Source organism: Peromyscus leucopus, chromosome 4 (genome assembly GCF_004664715.2).
Source record: "Peromyscus leucopus breed LL Stock chromosome 4, UCI_PerLeu_2.1, whole genome shotgun sequence".
Lineage (NCBI taxonomy): Eukaryota > Metazoa > Chordata > Mammalia > Rodentia > Cricetidae > Peromyscus > Peromyscus leucopus.
The window spans coordinates 54,056,229-54,076,081 of record NC_051066.1 but is presented as its reverse complement, the minus strand read 5'-3'; the positions used below and the strand labels follow the sequence as shown (position 1 = coordinate 54,076,081).

Genomic DNA, 19,853 nt, shown 5'->3' with positions numbered 1-19,853 from the left:
AAATAAAGCTTTCCTAGAGATCAGAAAGTGGAGCTAGCCACTAGTTAACCATAGAGGCCAGAGAGGGTTGGCATATACCTTTAATCCCAGCACTTGGAGGAGGAAGCAAGAAGATCAAGAGTTCAAGGCCATCCTGGGCTATATAAGATTGATCCAGTCTAAAAGAGAAACAGAGCCAGGCAGTGGAGGCAGATGCCTTTGATCCCAGCACTAGGGAGGTGGAAACAGGAAGTGATATGGCCAGGGAGAGAGAGGAATATAAAGCAGGAGGAGACAGGAGCTCTTCCCTTTCAGGCTGAGAAGTTGGCTGTGGCTAGTTCCTTTACTTCTCTGATCTTTTAGCATTTACCCCAATATCTGGCTCCGGGTTTTTATTATTAAGACCAATTGGGATTTGTGCTATAAATACCCCCTCCAACTTCCTACCTAATTAAAATCTTACCTAAAACTAAGGAAGAACAAGCAGACTTACTTGTACTCTCTAATCGTTATTGGGGAGACTTGTTTATCATGTGTTTTATTGTTTTTATAGTTTGCTTTCAAACACCATTGGGCCACCCAGCCATTTGCTTCAGTGCCAGCCACAAGCACCTACTCTGCACTGCTCAACTATGGGCTCCACTCAGTGGCCAAACACTGGAGAGAATAAAAGAACCCACAGACTTCAAGCCAGGCTTGGGGTATACTTCTTGTTTGTTTTTCTTGCAATGAGAGAAAACAGCCTAACTCATATTTAGAAATTAATTTGGGGATATCTGTCATTTCTATCATAGCCTATGATTCCCGATCCCAGCCGGGTTATTTATGAGTAATTAGGCTAATAAACCAAATCTGGGGAACATTTCAAATCCTGGAATGTGAAGTATGGCTGAGGAGTCATTGAATTAACACAGGCCGCTACAGAAACAGCAGTACCACCAAGTGGTGGTGCCAGCATTGATTTTCTGGGCAAGTAGAATTCCAATGAAAAGGTTAGCCCAGAGCTACTTAAAAGCGAGACACAGTTCTTTCTGTATGTAGTCTGTGCCTTGGCAGGAATGCACCATAGGAGGGCAGAGTGCCCGTGGCCCATGGGCAGTGCACTCTGCACACTTGGACCGTGTGAGGGAGCCCCCTTTCTTTAGGATGACCCTACAATTGTGCAGGTCAGCCTGGAAATGCCTGGACGGGCGTATAATGGTCCCCAACCTGTAGAACACTTCACTGTCCAACTTGACATAATCAGAATGTGGCTTTCTGCCTGCTCGCTGCCATTCTTCCGAAGCGTCAACATTTCTTTCAAAACCATGTCTGCTCAAAGCAGACTTTCAAATGTTCTCTGATTAAAATTGCCAGGTTTGTTTGTACCATCTGCTAATGCAATCACGTCAAATTCTGATTTTCTGTCAATGAGTTAATCCTCCTGGTGCTGAGGCAAATGGGATCACAGACTTAAGACTGAGCAAGAAACGGTCGGCGTGCATTGAGGTGGTCTTGGAATCAGCCATGCTTAGGGAGCAGTACAGGAACTCAGCGTGGGCTTCTGCCCAGTCTGGTTTCGTCAGTGATAGCCACAGTCACAGTCAGTTTCCTCACTCTCCTACACATTTATTCTCCACTGCATTTTGTCCGTCTCCCCTCGCTTCAAAATTACATTGTGAAATCAAGCATAGAATGACAATGTATCATAAGGTACTGAATTATTACAGCCTCTCCTTTGTGGGGATGTTTTGTGTGAAGAAAAGCTTATTAAACGTACTGCAATTGTTAATATCTTTTGCTTTTCAAATTGGACTAGTGAACGTATTTTACTTTGGAACCCACTTAATGGCAATCCATAACTTCATTTGAAGATCTAGCCTAAGACTGGAACAAAAATAAAAGAAAGAAAGAAAAATCTTTCCCCTTTCTTGTCTAGCCACACTAATCCTTTTTAAAGTACCCTTTCCATCAAGGGAACTTAGAGGAGCTCGATTTCTATAGCAAATGGAATACGGAGTGTTACAGTTTAAAAGGGTTGCTACTGTGAGTGAAAAATGAAAATAATGGAATGACCCGGAGAGACACCCTGAGCCCAGGAGTCCATACTGGCACTCGACTTTATTGGGTCAGGGATATGCATGCACCTCTGTCTAATTGGAAAGCCAGGGACACGGCAGACCTTGGCTTCTGCTGGTGAGGACACACACTGGAAATATTTTATTGCAAAGTGACTGAAACCCCATAAGAAGTCTAACACTTAAGAGACAGCGGGGATGGCTTAGAGAAAAAGAACTAAGATTCTCTCTGTTGGCTTTCCCTCAGCCCTGACAAGGTTGGCAACTTCATTTTTTAAAAAGTGTGATGAGTTCAAATGACTGCTGAAAGTTTCATCTTAAAAAAAAAAAAAATAGAACAGTTAAAGTGTCCCTTCAGAAAGATGCCTGGGGAAATACATCATTGCAATGGTATAGACATGCATCAGGAACTGCCTGCAGATTGCCCAAAGAAAACAGAGCCAATTTTCTGAGAAGATTGAATAGAAATAGTGAATGCACCCAGCTTTGTTTAATGCCCACAGAGTTTATGTGAGACTGTAATTAAGAATGGAAAGAGGCAAGAGGCTGAACCCAAAGGTCGAGGTCCACTCTTTCTAGAAGGATTCAAAATAGTAAGTGACAGTGGGGTTTCCACACACTTGGCTCTGTGCCAGAATGTTCTCTCTCTCTCGTGTGGTTTTCAAAATTTACCCTAAAGGAAGATTTATGACTATTTTGAAAGAACAGGCCTTCCTCTCCATATTTATAGAGATCTTTATTATTTTGTTCAGTTGGTAAGACAAAATTAAGCCGAGTTTGGGTAGTAATTTTTTTGATTATATCTATATCTCTATTATATCTATAATGATATAGATACAGCATTTGTTTTGCAGTAGTGAGGCTTCTGATTTGAAATCAGAAAACCCTAGGGTAGTGTAAGGCATTTATTATCACGGAGGCCTAATCAGGGCCCTATGGAGGTTTAAACATAGCGGTGTTCTCTCTCAGCTAATATGGTAAATCCTCCTGCTACTGGTGAAAAAGTGTTGTATTGTCTCCCATGGAGAGCTGGGGCTGGGATGGTGGAAAGACCTTGTGCTTAGATTTTGACTCCTTTTCTGGCCAGCGCTGAGATATTAGCAAGTGCACACTTCCTCTGAGCCCTAGTGACCCTGTGGTTAAACTGTGGATGACTGCTTGGGCCTTAGAGGGGTGGGTCAAGATGAAGTGAGCTGATGCAGGAAGAGCCCTTGCACAGTGCTGCCAGAGGAGCAGTGGTCACCCTTTGTCAGCAGTTAGTATGGCGTCCTAAAGCTTCAAGCCATCAAGCAGAATATACCGTGGCTATGAACCATTTCTCTGTATTCTGATTTTATCTGCATTTTCCTTACACATAGCATGCTAAGCAATCCCCAGATTTTGCATTTATTAAGGGTCCTTCCTCACGAATGAATGCAGAAGGTTCTAGCCAATGCCAATTAAAAAAATAAAAACTAGTTGTTTTATTCTGCATCTTCATGCATTAAGCATTTCTTCACATGAGTTCAAGACTGTCCCACAGGTCTTAATGGATTATAAAAATAATGGCACAAAATCTTGAGATGGATTGAATGGGTAGTTAAATGTACAAAGAAAGCAGAAGGCCGAAGAGGTGGTTCAGTGGCTAAAGTCCATTTCATACAGGTGTCAGGCTGGAATTTGGATCCTTGGAATTGCACATAAATGGCCTGTAATTCCAACCTTAGTGGCAGACAGTAGACCCGGGAGCAGACTAGTTAGGAACAGCCGTATCAGTGAGCTCTGGGTTTGATTGAGAGATCCTACCTCAGTGAATAAAGTAGAAAGGTTATTGAGGATGATTCTTGACCAACCATACATAGGCTTCCACATACACTGACAGATATGTGCCCACATATGAGCATCCATACATGCCAAAAGATACCAGTGCATACACATTGCACAGCACAGCACACATGCATACATAAAAGAAATGGAAAGAAATAAGAAAAAATAAACAAGGAAACAGGAAGAGTTGGGTTAGCAGATAAACCAGCAGGAAGCTCAGGGCCTCCAAGAAGGTCTTGGCACACACCAGGCTAGCAGAGATTTGAGAATTCCTGGGACACAGAACCCTGTTCCCTTTAACTCTGAGTATCACACTACCCAATAACATTTTGGGAACATCCCGTTACTCTTAGCTCAGAACTGGGAAAAAGAAATATTCATACATGAAGATCAAATATTAGGAAATAGGGGCCATGACAGAACTGAGAGGAGAGTTGATACTCAGTGAGGGTTGGTGCATTTACTCAGGACTATGCCACTCCAAGAACATTTGTTCTTTCCCAACAGGTCTTTGCTGGTTTTGAAGTGGGAGGGATATTTACCATGCTTTAGAGAAGAATGCCATGAAATGTATTTGTTCTGTTCAAGTGGGAACACAAAGATCTTTTAAAAAGTGAGTGGTCTTGAGACTGCATGTGCACAAAGCCCATGCCTATGAGCACAGCTTTTCTCGTCAGTGAGAAATGTGGAGAGTTTGGAATCTGTATCCTCAGTTCCCCGAAAGGTAGCCTGTTACAGAGATCCAGGAGCTAGCCTCAGAGGTCCTTCTTGTGGGCGGTTGGCATTTGTAACATACTTTCCCGAGTCTATAAAAACATTAGAAAAAAACACACCCAAAGCTGAAGATTTTCAAAGATTGCAGTTACAAGCCACACTTACAACAGGCTCCTTCCACTCTTCCTCCACCCCCATCCTAACCCCTTAACCTACCTTCCTTGTTTTCATATCCCTCCATCAAAGTAGTTTTCACTTGAATAAATACTGGGCCAGGTTCCATGGGTATTACGAAAGAGTATATGCCATTTCTACCTTCAAGGTCCACTCATTGTCACGGAAAGCACTACCATATTGTGTATTCATATTTAATATATTTCATAATGTAATAGAGGATAGTTGTGTGAAATTACAATTTACTTATTGCTAAAGAATGAAGCTACATTTTATTCTTTCTTTGAAGTTCCTGACTGTACCATATATGTAGTATTCAGTGTGTCTTATGAAATGAATGGAAACATTAATGGCACGTGACCCTAAGATTAGACTTCTTTTATACAGCATAATATAACCAATGTAATTTAATAACATGATATTTTGCATAGCAGACAAGCCAGGACAGAGCCAGGCTGAGATGTTTCAAGTCTGATGTTGACTTTCTTATGCTTCACGAACTGCCCTGTGCTTTGCTTTACTCAGTGTTAGCTGAGATGGTATCAGAAAACACACTAACAAGACAGCCATCTTAGAAGCAATTGTTGCTTTATGAGGACCAATCTGGCAACACTCAAGAAACTTGAACTTACTCAAGAAATTACCATAAATACTGGTTTATTCCAACTCATATTTTCTTCTCTACTGGTTGTGTTTTTAACCCTCATGCCACATAAAGTAGAAAGTTAGGTGTTTTTTTTTTTTCTGACATGCATATGTATCATTAAGTGTGAAGCATTAGTAGACAAAACTAGGGTCAAGAAGAAAACACTGCGTTCTGACGGGGATTTATCTTATGATGAGTAATGAATCTCAATCTCTCCTTCCGTGGTGGCTAACACAAAAACAATAGCTGTAGACATGTGACTTCTCTTCCTTTGTTGTACATACTTGCTCCATTGACAAGGAGACTGAATTGTGGGGAGGGGTACTTTTTTCTTTACACTTAGACAAACACAAATAGAAGGAAATGACTTAGGGATGCTGAGCTTGTTTAGGGGTAGAGGTAACAGTGATGGATGGGATCTGAATTTAGGGTGATGCATCAGTCACTCTGGCGTTTCCTCTCTCCTGTTCTCTTCTTCTGGAGCTTGTTCTCTGTATCCTTTTCTATTGTAACTACACATTGGTACTCGAACTCATAATGTAGCATTTGCTTCCACACTATTCATTAGACTTTATGGATGGAAAATATAGTGACAGATTTCTGATCCATGTCCCCTGAATCTTATGAGGGATTACAAAGTGGGTGTCTTAGTTCTAGTTGCTGTAACTTGACAGGAAGGCTGATAAACAATAACAGTGTATTTCTCATGATTCTGGAGGTCAGGAAGGGACAAGGGTTCTGTCGTGTGTGATGAGGGTTCCCTCCTGGGATGCAGACTAACTTCCTCTCTGGCAGCAGCAGGAGAGGTGGAAATCCTATTTACAGAGGCTCCACCCTCTGACCTAACTTCCCAAGGCTCCACCTCCTACAACCATCACATTCAAGGATTCCGTGTCAACATTTGTGTTTGGGGAGGGAGGCACAAACATTTATTTGTGACAGTGTCTGTGCAATCACTAAAGAGGATGTTCTCTTGCAGGAATGGAATTCAGCCATAGAGAAGCTGAAGAATCAGGCCCTGGAGATCCTACTGTCCAAGGACTTCACAGAAAAAGAACACCTACAGCTCTCGAACCAGAAACTGAGTCGACTGCAAGAAGAGTTTGGTCGACTCATGGTGGGAAGAAAAGCCTGGTTGACAATGGCACATGACTTTTTTAACAGGGCTAATAAGGTCAGTGTGAGGTCAAGATGATAATCTTTGGTACCAGGGCTGACCAATAAGAAACCCATTATGTCGTCTGCTCAGGGCACATCATAGAAGGCTAAATTCTGTGTAGAATAGCAAACTGATAGAAGAATTTTAAAATCACATTCTTATTGTGGCTATTGGTTGTTTTTCAAAGTTAAGAGATTATGTTTTGATGTGTACAGAGTTAGTTTTTAAAGTAACTCCAAAGCCAGGTTTCATGGTGCATACTTTTAATCCTATACTCAGGAGGCTGTGAGTTTGAGGCCACGCCTGATCTGTATGTTCCTGGCCAGTTACAGAGTGAGACCCTGTCTCAAAAACAAACAAACAAACAACCCAAAGAAGTAAACAACAGCAACAATAACTTTTAAAAAGTTCCCTTTTAGAGCTCCCATTGGTCTGTTTGTGGGAGACACTATTCTCCATATTAAAATGTTTCTCCCAGAGATGAGGAAATATAAAATACTTCAGGTCAAAAAGAAACCTTAACAGTGTTACCAAAACACCTTTTGTTGTTTGTTTTAAAGAGTAGTTCAGGGTGGCCTCCGGGGCCCAGTGTAGCTAAGGGTGACCTTGATCTGACCTTTCCTTGTCTGACTCCCTAGTGCTGAGGTTTGGGGCAGGGATTGCCACACCCAGTTTATATAGTACTGGGGATTTGTGCATGCTAAGGTAGCACTCTACCACTTGAACTACATCCCTGACCCATTTTTGTTCTTTTAAAACAGTTTCTTTAGTTTATTAGGCAGCAACACATAGATATTACAAGTCTTCTGTGCATATGGAGTCCTAAGGTCAGAAACTGCCTCACATCAGCCATTCTGCCTTGGTCTTACATTTTTAAGTAAGGCAAGGGAGAACCTTGTTACAGACCACCAATGGGTCTTCTTGTGTAGGAGCAGGGTGCCACTCCTCCTGGGCAAATGCCTTCACCGTTGCAGCAGATGGTCCTGGCAGTGGTAATGTTTGACTCCTCAGGAACAAGTCATTAGGTCAGAGGCTGGCGTCTCTAGAATAGGATTTCCACCTCACCTTCTGCTACATGAGAACACAAGAAGTTAGTCTGCATCCCAGGAAAGAGCCTTCATCACAACAGAACCCTTGTCCCGTCCTGATCTCAGCCTTCCAACCTCCAGAACCACGAGCAATGCATCGCTATTGTTTATACACAGAGGTGATGTTCCATGTGTGTGGCTGGTGATATTATTTGAAAGGTTTTTGACCTTTGCCACAGTAACATAGACCTCCAGACCTCTGCACTGGAGTCATTTAAATAGTTAAATTTCAGCAATTTAAAGGTAGACAAGGCAAAAAGCATAGGGTAAGGGAAGCTACTACACACACTGTGCTCTAAAAATCACAACACGGGAACTCTGAGTACAGTGAGCTCCATGCTTACTTAATCGTGAAATCCTTTACTTACAAAAATCTTTTGAAAAGATGAGTGGTAGAATTCGAAAAGAGAGAGGATAGAATTTCAGTAAACCTATTAAACAAGTACTCTTGGTTAATGATGGGATTTTGGGGGGTCTCACAGTTTTAAAGCAGGACACAGATACAGCATATAGGTGGAGACACTGAACTGAGTAGATGTTAATTGCTAGTTATTTTTTCTCTTCAGCCACCCAATTTTGAAGTAAGAGGTTGTAAAATTTCCGTCACACCTTTAGTCTACAGAGTGAGCGAGCTGTTTTCAAGCTGACCATTATTGCTGCTCAGGGAAAGAGTAATAGAACGTGTTTGTATAAAACAATGCTTCTGATAGAAGCCGCATAGCTCACAGCCTTGCAAACTGTAGACAGTTCTCTCTCTCCCTCCCTCCCTCTCTCTCCTTCTCTCCCTCCTTCCCTCCCCCACCCTCTCTTGTTCTCTCATTATTTTGGTTTCTCGACATTCATTATTTGATACCTTGCCTTGGCCGTTTGTCATCTGACTTCATTTTCAGGCCCTGAGGGAAATTGTAAAAGTTAAAGAAGATGAATTGGTGGAGGAGAGGAGGAGGAGGGAGCTAGGAAGGAGAAAGGGGAGGGAAAAGACAAGAGTGGATACTCTCTGAATCTCATACAGCATTGCAAGTCTGGTCTAGAGAAGAGAACCCCAAAGAGTAGATTCCTGGATTCTCTATCTTATCCAGCAGCATGCTGAATATTCAAAGTGTAAAGTTGGCTGGCATTTACCTGTGCTCTAACTTGTGGCCAATGGTTCTCAGGAAGGTTTAGAGTTCTTTCTTATTAAGGAAATTATTTCCAAACTAAAAAGAAATAACTCAATGTGAAAGATGATGGATATCGGAACTGGGACAGAATCAGATGCCAGAGTTTGTAGATTGGAAGGTTAATCATGCACCTGCATGCATTGTTCTATGTTAGTAAGATAAAATAAATGATGAAATTATGTAGAGAACAAATCTATGTAAGCTAAGAATCAAATGCTGCTTATGACTTATAAGTGACATTTTCCTTTTTGATTCATATTTTGGATTCTGAAAATTAAAAAAAAAATCTTACCATTTTAACTATCTTGGCAGAAAACTCATAAATAAATCTCCAAGTCTTCAAAATAATTTTCTGCCTGGTGGTGCTAGTGCGCACCTTTAATCCTAACACTTGGAAGCAGAAGCAGGTGGATCTCTGTGAGTTTGAGGCTACCATGGTCTACAAATCAAGTTTCAGGACAGACAGTACTGCTATACAGAAAAACCTTGTTTCAAAAACCTAAAATAATAATAATGATAATTTTCTAGGCTAGAATTTCTGTGTATACTAGTAAGTGGGGTAGTTTTAAATTTACATTGTTTATCTCAGAAGCTGTTTTCTCTTTGAAAATTCCCTGTGATATGTCTGGAGATGTTTCCTTGTTGTGAGTATTTGTGTTTGTAGATGAAGTCATGCTCCCAAACATTAAGGACTCTTGAGAATTTACCTGACTTTCAGGCTCACATGCTGTCTCTTCATAGATGCTGGCAGAAGACACTTGGTTTCTGGGTCAGTGCCAAATGATGACCCAGCAAAGCAGTAGCTGGGTGACAGCATGCAAATGAGCTCAGTGTGTCCCAATTCCAACATGGGTGATGGAGATCAGCATGGGCACATGTCTGCCCCACAGTGAGGAGTGAAGAGAGGAACGCTCAACTCAGGGAATCTGCTCTTTGATAGCCAGCAGCAAGTCTACTCTTTGTCTCGGGGGTGACATCACCTCACATGGGAAGATTGATACCTGCAGAACCCACAGCTACTGGTTCTGTTAGTGCTGTGGGGAGACAAAGAAATCTCTGCCTAAAGATATCCCTTTCCCACAGATACCAATTCTGCTTCTGATGTGAGAATTATTATCCTAGCAAACAAACCCATTGCCTGGAATTCCTTGTGTTTTGTCTTGTGTCAATGAGCAGAACATGCTAGCTCTGTGGAAAAATGAGATCCTGGGATGGTGTGCATGTCAGCTTACTATAGGGGTTTTAAAATATGCTTTTTGAGGGGCTGTAGAGATGGCTCAGTGGGTAAGAGCATTTGCCTCACAAATGTAAGGACCTGAGTTCAGATACCAGGATCCTCATAAAATGCTGGACATGGTCCTGTGCATGACTGGAACTCCAGCATTGTGGAGGGCAGAGACAGGAGGATCATGGGAGCTTGGTGGCTGACAGCTCAGCTCTGGGTTCCTTGAGAAACCTTGTCTCAGGGAATGAGGCAGAGAGTGACAGCAGGAAACCTGACATCCTCTTCTGGCCTTTACACACTTATTTATACACATGTGCCCAGCCACCACAACCACACCACCACCACCACACCACCACCACAACCACCACAACCAACACCACCCTAACACATACACACACACACACACACACACACACACACACCACCACCACTACCACCACCATTGCCACCACCCCACCACCAACCACCACAACCACTTAAGACACACACACACACACACACACACACACACAAAACCCACCACCATCACCATTACCATAACCACCCTACCACCACACACCAACACCACCCCAAATAGTATTTTTCAACTTTGTATAAGTAGAAAGGGATAAATGTAAAGTTTTTCTACAGAATAGACAGTAAGTTTTTATGTTATATATAATACTCAGACTTCTTCCGCATGATTATTGTTACATCCTTTCTACCAATTCTAGACTGAATAAATACATTCATTCATTGAAGTCACTGAATAAGCAGTACAGTAAATCCATGGCAGTAACTGCCTTCATCTTTAGGTATTCACTTATTTAGTGAATATTTATTGAGCAACTTCTATGCAACAGGCACTATTATAAATCCAGAGGATACAAAATAGAGCAAAATGTGCAGAAAATCTATGTCAGAATAGTTTTCAAATTTTGAGATCTAGGAAGCTGTAAAAATTACCTAACTGTCCACACAGAAAACAATTCCCCCAATGCCTTTGCCTCATGGCTCCAGGAACCCAACTGATACCTTGTAATTAGCGTAGAAGTTGGGGACAATTACTCAAAATGTCTGAATCTGTTTCTCAAGCAGAGAAACCTGTGAGCAGTGCATTGTTCTAGAGAGATGACTGTTTGAATCTGGACTTAGCAGCAGGTGGCAATGTTGAGACATGGGCCTTAGGGAATGTTGCTGTATTTGTCCTAAACCAGCCTCTAAAACCCAGGTAAAGATTGAACCATGAAGAATGGATGCACTTCCTTTTCAGAGTGTCCGACTGTATTTGGTGAACCTATTTGTTAAATCATTCAGCCATTAATTAACTGGTAATGTTGGTGATTTACAGTGAGTAATAGTTGACTGGAGAAGGGTGCTCCCTCTGATAGTGCTCTGCATTGTACTCTCATTGCTTGAAACATCTGTTACAGAACTACCTTGATCCCTCTAAGTTTTCATCCTTCCCAATTGTAGGTTATCATGTGTGTTATATTTCCAGCATTTCATGAAAAATTGTTAGTATCTATAGACCGTCCAAGACGGAGTTATCGTTATTTGGGGTTGGGACTGAACAAAGCAGGGATGAATATCCAGTGTGTTAAGATCAGAATAGCATAAGCTTTCATTTATGCAACAGTCATGACTGAACCCAAATCTGTCAAGTATGGCCCTAAGGTTGTCAAGTTTCATGCCCCTACCTTCTGTTCCCAGGCACATGGTTTCTCTGGGGGGAAACAAGCAGAAAAGCCTAAAGCCAAGTCCATTTTGTGAACATGGTCTGACCTTCAGATGGCCAAGGTGAACTAAATTTGGGGCATTCAAAGAAACACCTAAGTACTCACATGAAGCATAGTGCCATGGCCTCCATTGCTTCCGCCATCACTATTGCAATTGGCGTGTCTTTTAGAAGGTGTGGTTGCTTTTCAAAACACAAGACAGTAATGCCTGGAGCCACATTTCTGTTTGACATGAAAACAAAATGATTAAGCATGGCATTTGCTGTACGTTTTTCCCATTTACATATTCCTTATTTGCAATTTACAAATAAATATATTTTAAGCACATTGGTGGAAAACAATTACAACAACCAAATTATTGAACAGATTGAAAGAGGAAACATGCCCAGATAGAAAACCTAAAAAATATTGCTGAGAAGGAGTTTCTTAAAATTATGTAAATGAAATCTGGAAATTAAACTAATTGTTAGAAAATTTTTACAAAGTTACATATTTGTACAATTCTTGAGCACTGTGTCTCAGAGTCCTCCTTTAAAAAGATTTTAAAAAGATTTAAGTAAGTGTACGTATATGTCTGTGTACATGAGTGCAGGTGTCCATGGAGGCCAGAAAGGGCAATCAGATCCCTTGGAGCTGGAGTTACAAGTTCTTGTGAGTCACCTGCCATGGGCTCCTGGGAGCCAAACTCTGGTCCTCTCTTAAGAGCACAGGTTCTTAACCACCAGTCCATCTCTTTATTCCCTTGGACTCCTCTTTTTAAAAGTCACTTCTTTTCTCTTAGAAATAACTGGAACACTGGCTTTCCCACCAAGCTTCTTACACCCCAATAGAATGCTGTGTCCTACTGTTGCCCTGAGTCAGATAGGTACTTGAGTAAAGCCAGAGGCAGGTGTGGTTTATAAGACAGAGCAATGTACTGTAGGATAGGCATGATGGGTTAAGGCCAGCACAGAGGGGAGCAGAGCCTGACCAGGGAAAAATGTGTCAAGTAAGGTAACCACTGAGTGATGATGGGCAGTAACACACAAAGGGAAGATATACAGATAGGCTGTGCTCAGGAAATCTGGGCTAAGTCACTGCCTGAGGAGTGTGGTAGAAGATCAGAGTGAAGAGTAACAGAGGCAATAGAGGCAGCCAGAGGCTTAGTGAGGAGTATGGATGCCATACTCATGTGTGTGTGTGTGTGTGTGTGTGTGTGTGTGTGTGTGTGTGTACACGCGCGCACGCATGTGCGCACGTGTGCCCACATATTTACAATATATAGTATATTATCTATTATATATGTAGTTGTTTGTAGTTGGAAGTTTTCTCTGGTCCCGCCTGGCCCTGCGGTCAGGATGAATCTCTCCCACCCATGTCCCACAGCTGCTTATAAAATAATCACTCAGAGGCTTAATATTAATTACCAATTTCATGGCCTATGGCAGGATTCTTGCTATCTAGTTCTTATATCTTAAATTAACCCATTTCTATTAATCTACATTTTGCCACGTGTTCTGTGGCTTACCAGTCTGCTGGCATGTTGTTCCTTCGATGGCAGCTGGTGTCTCTGCCTCTCCTTTCTCTTCCTCCCATCTCTCTTGAATTTTCCTTCCTAGATCCATCCTGCCCTGCCTAGGCCAATGCAGCTCTATTTATCAACCAATCAGAGAAACACATACTCACAGCATACAAAAAGACATCCCCCAGCAATTGTTTGTCATTTACTATATAATATATAAGAAATGATTAAGAACTTGAAAAGATTATAAGTCAAATCTCACCACAAAAATTGATGTTGACATCTTCAGTTCATCTCTCTTCCTTCTGTCCCCCTGAGAGAATGATGACTCTGGGGTTTAGAACCCTTTACTTTAAAGCTCAGAGATCAATCGGCTTGTTTAAACCTCAGCAAATATTCAATGAAGGTGGCTGAACTATTAGTTCAGAAGTATTAAATAGATGATAGAAAATAAGGGATGCCTTTAACATCCTTCATCATAAGAGCCTAAACCCACCTCAGGCTTAAACGTCTGATAGTCAAGATATTCAATTTTGAGGTTGTATAGCTCAATAGTAGGGTGTTTGCCTGGTGTCTGTAAGGTCTGGGTTCTACCGCCAGTACTGCAAATAGAAAAAGAGATATTCAATTTACTCCTACTCACTAGTAAGTGGTTTCCAGTAAATTTGTCAGTGGACCCTTAAGTCATGAATGTATTCATTGGGTGTCCTTCCATGTGTACTTCTACACTATTATATATCTCTTTTGGCAGTGAACAAATTCAGCCTTGTGGTATAGTCATTTCTTGGCGGATTTATTTTTCTTTGCCTAATTAAAATTCCCCGAGGCTAAGAAATATGTCTGTCTCACTTTGTATTTACCCAAACACTTAGAATACTGCCTTCTAGTTAATTATTTGAATCACTGAGAACATGAAATACAAACTATAGAACTCCTGGTCTGTTGGAGACGAGGACCCTTTTGAGCATAGCAGCTCTCTCCTTCTGTGAACCAGCCATGGTTACTTGCAAGACATTTTCAAGGCAGGACCTATTGATTCTTGATATTTTCTCATAGGAGGAGAGAAGAGTCACTGGCCCCTCACCTGAGGTTCAAGCCTGTCTCTAAATGCACAGAGCCTCATAGTCTAAAGGGGAGCTAGTGCATATATTGTGTGTAGCAAGTTAAGCAAAGGGAAAGACTATCTTTGAAGCTGTGCAAAGGTTATCATCTATGCCGGGGTGGGACTTTCCATTGATATGGCTTCTTTGTGGTCACCCATGATCCTGTAAGTAATCCCTAGCCTGTGTCCTGTAAGTAAGCCCAACCAACTCATTGGTCACCCATGTTGGACTTTGAGAGAATTCTACTTTAGTCTGTCTTATATAGTGTAAGTAGACATTTGTTCCTATCTCCCCAGGAAAATATCATACAACAAAGAAAACTGTATTGTGTTGTTCATAACAGATTGAAAGGGGAAATTCTTCCACAAAACCCAAGGAAAGCAAATTCCCAGTACAACTTCTGTGTCATGCTTGAGAAGCTAGGTAGGGTTAAATAAAAGAGACCATCACATGTATCGTCTCCAGGCAGCATTGACTCACTCATTCTTATTATGAGTGGTATTTTCTTACTGTCCAAGAGAGAGGGTATCATCTTTGTATGCCACCTAGTGTTCAAAATTTTTATGTTGTATGAATGACTCAACAGCTGGTTATACAGCACATCAGTTTAGTTTTGAACTTGAATTTTCTCTTCAAAAATAAGTCTAACAATCGCCATTTACTTCCAAGAATATCTTTCCATTAATTTTTAGGGTTGGTGATAAATTGTATAGGTTTTAAGGGTATAGTTGGAGCATAAAACAGACTGGAGGGCCTTAAGGAAAAATTTAGAAATATTTGTTAGCATGACTGCTACAATAACATAGTGGATCTTGGAGCCAGGCTGGGCATGAATCTGCCCTGACACATTTATTAAATGCATGGCCTGGATATTCATTAAATTTCCCCCACACCAGTCATCTTTATTTGTAAAATAAAAATACTAATTCTGTGTCCTTACAGGATCACTAGGCCATCTAAGTAAGGTGATAGATACATGGCTAGTGCACAGCATAACTAAGTGCTTGCTGAGAGCTAGCCATTGTTCTTCCAGTCCGTATGCATTTCATATTGCTTCAGCCACTCTAATGTGGCAAATCTTATGTCCAGCTCAGAGCTGAGTCTATGGTTTGTAGACGTCACTGGATATTTCTTAAAGGAATGAAAGTAGAAATGATTCATACACGATTTCTCATATTAATAGTATAAAGATCATCCTAAAAAAATCACTTATGTCAATTAAGATAAAAGAAAAAAAAGTGGTGAATAGACCTGAGAAACTTAATGTTCTGCTTAATGAGTCCCATTTCATTTGTGAGGTGGATCTGCCTCAGGGAGACTAAGATGTTGGTATGGAAGCTTCCTTATTGTTAAAATGCTGCTGATACCGGCATTCAATCCGAAGCTTCTTTTCCGGTCTTTTTCAACTTGTAAGGAAAACCTGCTGAGCAACAAATAGCTTTAAATACAGCTTATTAGTCCCACTCATCTGCCCTGCGCCTGGAAGGGATGGTGCAGGGGGAGCAAACCAACTTTGAGAATCAAGGAACAGATGCGGGAAATGAGAGGCATGGGGAAAGAGGACCTGAAATTCATCTTCCTCCAGCTCCTGGCCTTCATGGCTTCACAAGCTGGAGCAACTTCGGCCATGTCCTGAACAGCGATTCAGTTCTCTGGCCTGAGCCACCGAAGCTGTCTTCAGTGATGCTTAGGATATGAAGGTAAGGACATGAGTCCTTGTATAAGCAACCCAGAGGGACCCCGACCCTCCAAAGGTGGTGGGATCAGAGGTTCTGGTCTGAAGCCGTTTTGAGTTTTGCGTCCTTGGCCATTTTCCAGGGCAGGGTGTCATTCTGTTGTTATCTAATATTGACTCTTTCCAAATTTATTAGTCAAAAATCTAACACTGCTATTTATCCAACATCTTTGTGAACCAGCATGGCAGCAAAATTATGCTGGATGACTCATGGGTTTTAAATCATGAGTCTTTTAGATATACAAAAAAAGAATAAAACACACCGTTCTCTGATACCATCTGTTTGATTTGGTGCAGTTGACCTTGGAGCTGTTCTCAACAAAGGGAACAGGAAAGTTTTTTGTTTTTTATTGGCCCCTTTAAGAACAAAAGCCAAGCAGTTCCTTAATCTTTTCCAAATTAGGGCTCCAAGGAGCTGACCTGTCTTCTCCGTGTCTGAGGGGGATTGAGTAGTACCATGTGAGATGGTTCAGATGAGCTAGGACCCAGCAGGGGAAAATACTGTCCTTGTACTTTTATCTTTTCCTCCCAGTCTAGTCATAAAAACTTGATGCTCTCTGGACATATAAGGCTGGAAGACACAGGGGGCTGTGAAAAGAAAAGCCAAGAGGGAGGAGACTTTAATTCCAATAGTCTGTGTGAAGCTCATGGTGTTCTTCCTGTCAGAAAGACCTTCCATGCTATAACTGCAGCAAAGAGATCCAGTATATCAAGTTTCCTATGGATAGGGAACAGAAAAAGAGTCTGCTATTTTGGGATGAGTGAAATGCGAGCGAGGGATGATGCTTAGACCATCTCTGGAACTGGCACATGGATTCCTCTTCAAATTCTACATGGGAATGAGAGAAGGGAAATTTGCATATAATTCAGTCAGTCACAGAGAATATAATTTTGACATTAATTTTGAATATAAGAGACGAGTTCTTTTAAAGCCCAAAGATTTAGCTCTTCTTTTTGTGTCTGCAGAACTATCCCCCCACTTATGCTTAAAACTAAGTGGGATGCTTGGTTTTTGTCAACTTGACACAAATTAGAGTCATCTGGAAAGAAGGAGCCTTCATGGAAGAATTGCCTCCATCAAGGTGACCTGTAGACATGTCTGTGCCATTTTCTTGCTTAGTGATTGTTGCGGAGGACCAAGGCCACTGTGGGTGGTGCCGTCCCAGCACAGGTGATCCTGGGTTCTGTGACAAGGCAAACCAGTGGATATGTTCTTCCGTGGTCTCCCCTCTGTCCCTGCCTTGGGCTCCTGCCCAGACTTCCCTCAATGATGGACTTTAATCTCTAAGATGTCATAAAGACTTTTCTCCAGAGTTTGCTTTTGGTCTTGGTATTTTACTGTGACAACAGAAAGCAATCTTGCACCTTAAATAATGAACTCCTTTATGCTGTCCGGCTCACCTGACTCACAGGTGTTCCGCATGAGTTTGTGTTATGCTAATGAAAGAAGGAAACCTGTTATCTCCTTCACATTGTCATAGTTTTATCATTTGCTTTAGTTTGTAGGGAACATCATGAAGTGTATCCCTAACATTTGATCTATTGGAGAAAAGAGCATGGAAGAAGATCATTTGGCTCACTTGATTCCATGTCAATGAGTTACCTTTGCTTTTGCCATATGACTCTTACGTCTAGTGTGTGTTTGGACCTCCACTCTATCTTCATTCTTTGAGGAAGTCGTACCTTTGTTATAGCATCATGACTAGGGCACAGTGGCATTGCACATGCATCTGTAACAGCCTTGCAGTTTCAGCTTCTAACCCCTATGAAAATGAGGCCGTGGCTGAGGTCTGAGAGAGGCAGCTGCTGGGGTAGGATCACAGAAGACATCCCCAGGGAATGAAAGGCAGGCAACAGGCGGCTGTGCCCTTCTTGGAGACTTTTTAAAGACACGTTTGAGGTGTCGTCAAGATTTAGAATAGCAGCTAGCAATGTCTGAGTACTTCCTGCACATCCTCCCTCTTTTTACTTCCTTTAATTTTCAGTGCTGCAATGAGTATGGCATGGTTTATTGTTAAAACAAAATGGAGTGAGATTTGTAAGCAAGGAATAGTATCTTGAATTCTCCATCCTTCCTCTATTCTTAGAAGGATACTAAGGCTGTTTTTTTTTTCCTTTTTTTTTTTTTTTAAAAAAAAAAAGAAAGTAGAGTAGATTCTGACATTTACATGTAGCGTTTCCATTTTTCTCTTTATTTGGTGGAGCTTGGAGTTCATCAATCCAAAGTATAAATATAACACGCAACAATTCACCAACCTTAAACTTTTAGTGGGATTTAAGGGAATCCAAGATAATTTTAGCTATGCCAGAAGTTTGCTTTAGGCATTGACTTTATTTCTTACCCTCAATTAACTAGAGGCTCCATTTTTATCCTAAATAAGAAACCCCAAATTTAAAATTAAAAGTAAGATCCCAGAAAAGGTGCTTGTTCCTCAGTGATGCTTCAGCAAGCTCTAGAAAGACCCAGAAAGCCGTAAAAAAAAATCTTTGCTAGCGTCAGCATATCGCTGCACTTTGCTTTGTTTCCAACTGCAAGAGAAAAGTGGTCAAGTAAGAAAGGATTCCTGGTATCTGAGTTTCTTTCAAAGGCTCCAGTGACTAGAGAAAGCAAACCTGGAAGTGTGAGGCCATCGGAGGGAGAAGAGAATCTCAACATAGAAGAGCACTTGAGAGATTGATGTAGATTCCCATTCTGTCCAGGTTGAATTTGACTGTTCACGTCCTTCCCTAAGACAATAAGCTGAACTCAGGGGCTCATGTTCCATACACCCCAAGTCCACTGCTGAAGCCTTCAAACTGTCTTCTATGAGAATGAACTCAGCCACACTTCTCTGCCTCCCTCAGGTCTCCACTAGTCTACCTGCTCTTGTCTCTGATAGTCTGGGATCCTCCCTGACAGTCTTCTGTGGGGAATTCCAACTCCATTCTTGTGGGCCCCTGCCAAGCCCAGTGGCTTCCTGCTTAGGAATCCAGAAAGGCTAGACTTCAAGGTTTCCACAGGACTAACTGGTGTTCTATGGCACTGTGCTCCTTTGGGGATAGAATTGTTCTTTGGAGTGGTAGGGAACATTCTGCAAGGTGGTTTCCCCAATAGCACCAAAGGGAAGAATTCTCTTGATGATCAGCTTTTCTTTGACTCAGTTTACTCATCTTCCCTCTAGGCCAAAGGTCAGAAATGGGATGTCAGGAGACCTACAAAGATTATACTCTACTTTATCTCTTTTAAAATTACAATCTTCCTTTATTATCCTTGTTATCTTGTATATATTTTCATTCTATTTATATTACTTCTGGATTGTTTGCATAGTGTGCTGGGGTTGGGGGCGAGTGAGATATAAACATGAATGCAAGTGTCTGTAGAGTTCAGAAGAGGATGTAAGATTCCCTAGGACTGGAGTTACGGGAGGTTGTAAACCACCCAGCGTAGATTCTGGGAATGAAACTCAGGTCTTCTGCAAGAACAGTATGCACTCTTAACTGCTAAGACATCCCTCTAGCCCAATGCTCTGTATCTTAATGTCATCTAAGCCTCAACAGCCAATGAACAGCTCTTTTATATTCCATGTTAATTTGGTAAACTTCATCTACTATGTTGGACAGTTCTGCCAATGGAGATAGAAAATGAAGGAGTTTACAAATCTTATTTTAAGACAATACCTTGAGCAGAGGTGGCTGGAGAGATGGCTTGGTTAGGAGCATTGGCTGCTCTTGCAGAGGACTGGGATTCAGTTCCTATCGCCCACATGGCACCTCCAGGGCTATCTGTACAACCATCGATAGGACCAGTT

The 19,853-nt window shown here is 41.5% G+C and overlaps 1 protein-coding gene across 1 annotated transcript in view; it reads left to right on the top strand.

The window, feature by feature from the left end:
• Positions 1-19,853, top strand: part of Ccdc141 (coiled-coil domain containing 141) — a 157,260-nt gene that overhangs the window by 72,553 nt on the left and 64,854 nt on the right. Inside the window, 1 exon segment of the mRNA XM_028880586.2 lies at positions 6,356-6,550. Coding sequence (XP_028736419.1) covers positions 6,356-6,550 — 195 coding nt within the window.